At 40.8% G+C, this 1,850-nt stretch overlaps 1 protein-coding gene across 1 annotated transcript in view; it reads right to left on the bottom strand.

The window, feature by feature from the left end:
• Window positions 1–358: 358 nt before the first annotated feature.
• The window catches only part of LOC106531478 (mitogen-activated protein kinase kinase kinase kinase 4), a gene marked incomplete at its 3' end in the record, with an annotated part of 193,726 nt that continues 192,234 nt past the window's right edge, over window positions 359–1,850 (bottom strand). Inside the window, 2 exon segments of the mRNA XM_014027356.1 lie at window positions 359–498; window positions 938–1,043. Of these exon segments, the coding sequence (XP_013882810.1) occupies window positions 359–498; window positions 938–1,043 (246 nt within the window).

Genomic DNA, 1,850 nt, shown 5'->3' with positions numbered 1-1,850 from the left:
GTGCACAGACAGTCTATAAATCATATTATTGTACTATTTTACTTCCTCTTTTAATTTGCTGCACAAAACAAGTAAATTGGACCAGTCATGGTTAGGGAACCTCTGTGTCCTGCAGGGAGCATGACTTCAATCATCCTACCTTCAGGACTAACAGGATAAAATGTCCAGAAAAAAGAGAACAAACTGAGCTTCATTCTACAGACGAACAAACACAGGCTAAACAAATAACTTAATAATACAGTCCAGAACAAGAAACAATTATTTCAGTTTAAATGTTTGTCTGACTCACTGACTCAGTTCACTCTGATATAAAAGCTACAAACAGACGAGCTGTAAAAACTCAGACAGGAAGTCTCACCTTGTCGTTTCTCTCACAGAGGAACTTCAGCCTCTGGGCTCTCTTGTGCATGAAGACTCCGTCCAGGTGGCCCGTCTCCACCGAGCGGATCTCTATGGCCTTCTCCCCCCATCCCATGATCTGATTGGAGCGGATGTAGGCTGGAGAGAGGCGGACAAGTTAGAGCATCGTTTCAAAGAAAACATCCCTCTGTTCCTCTATCCACAGTGCAGCAAACAGTGGTATACTGTACAACTTAAACAGACGAACCCCAGAACATGTAATTCAGGTGGATAACAGAGCTGACCCTACAGACACACTGAACGTACATTCACTCCTCCTAATAAATACATGCAATTTATTTATTCACTTAGCTTTATGTGTATTGTTTTGTTCTGTGCTTTTCTACAACTTTGACCATTTTAAACAGCATTTAAAATCATTTTTAGTGTTTCATTCTCACTTATTTATTGCTTTGAGTGTTTGCCCCACCAATATTTCTGCTCAGGAGCAGGTGAGCCCAGAATCAAACCCATTTCCTGGTGTTTAACCAACAGCTGCATGAATAAGTGGCTGTGGKTGTGGGTGTGGGGGACTCACCCACTGAGGTGGGCATCTCGCCCCACTGCAGCACCACATCCTTGGTGATTCGCCCGTACGTGTTGACATAAACGCCCTCGTCCTCGTAGCACACCAGCAGCTCGATGCCGTCGGTGTTGGGCAGGATGATGATGGCGTGAGGCTGGATGTGGGTCTGAATCTGGACACATCAAACCAAACTGGAGTTTAAAATCACATTACTTCTGTGCGTTTAGTAAAATGACATTCAGTGTAGGGTTCTGTAGAAATGTTTCAAACAAATCATAGCAGCAGTAGATGGCTGTTTGAGTGATCTCCTCTGGAGAAATACATTTATTTCCTGATCAGACTGAGGAGCTGATGATAGTTTTATTAAAGCAGAGACCAAAGAGGACTGAGTCCAGAACATTAACTCTCCAAATGCTAATTCATAAACCTTTAAACTGTTGTCACTTTCACACTGTATGCTTGTCATGACAGAAATGTTATCCTATAAGTGTTCCAGCTGAAGTGCTACAGCTAGCTGCAGCTGTATTTACTAACAGCTGGGTGTATCTACTAGCCATGGTTTATATTTTTCATTGCCAGAGAAATCTATACAAATAATAATACATCATCAGTCCTGTCAGGCTGAAACTTTATTTTTCCAGAGTTCTTAAAGACATACTGTATGAAAGACAGTTAAAATCAACTTTTCCACCTCACCTGTTAAGCTGTGAAATAATCTGAAAGGGATCCACGATTAGTTGTAACATTAGACTTTATATGATAAACATATATTTTAACTGTAAAATAAAGACTGTAAAAATACTGTAGGATGTTTAGTTTTGTACATTTTTAAAAATATATTTTAACATGGACGGGCAGAGCCATTTTATTCCCACACAAAGCATTCTGGGTAAATGATGACGTGGATAGGTCCTCGGTGCGAGGC

The sequence above is a fragment of the Austrofundulus limnaeus genome, unplaced genomic scaffold (assembly GCF_001266775.1).
Source record: "Austrofundulus limnaeus strain Quisiro unplaced genomic scaffold, Austrofundulus_limnaeus-1.0 Scaffold640, whole genome shotgun sequence".
Lineage (NCBI taxonomy): Eukaryota > Metazoa > Chordata > Actinopteri > Cyprinodontiformes > Rivulidae > Austrofundulus > Austrofundulus limnaeus.
The sequence above is the reverse complement of the archived record's forward strand: the minus strand, read 5'-3'. Positions and strand labels throughout refer to the sequence as shown.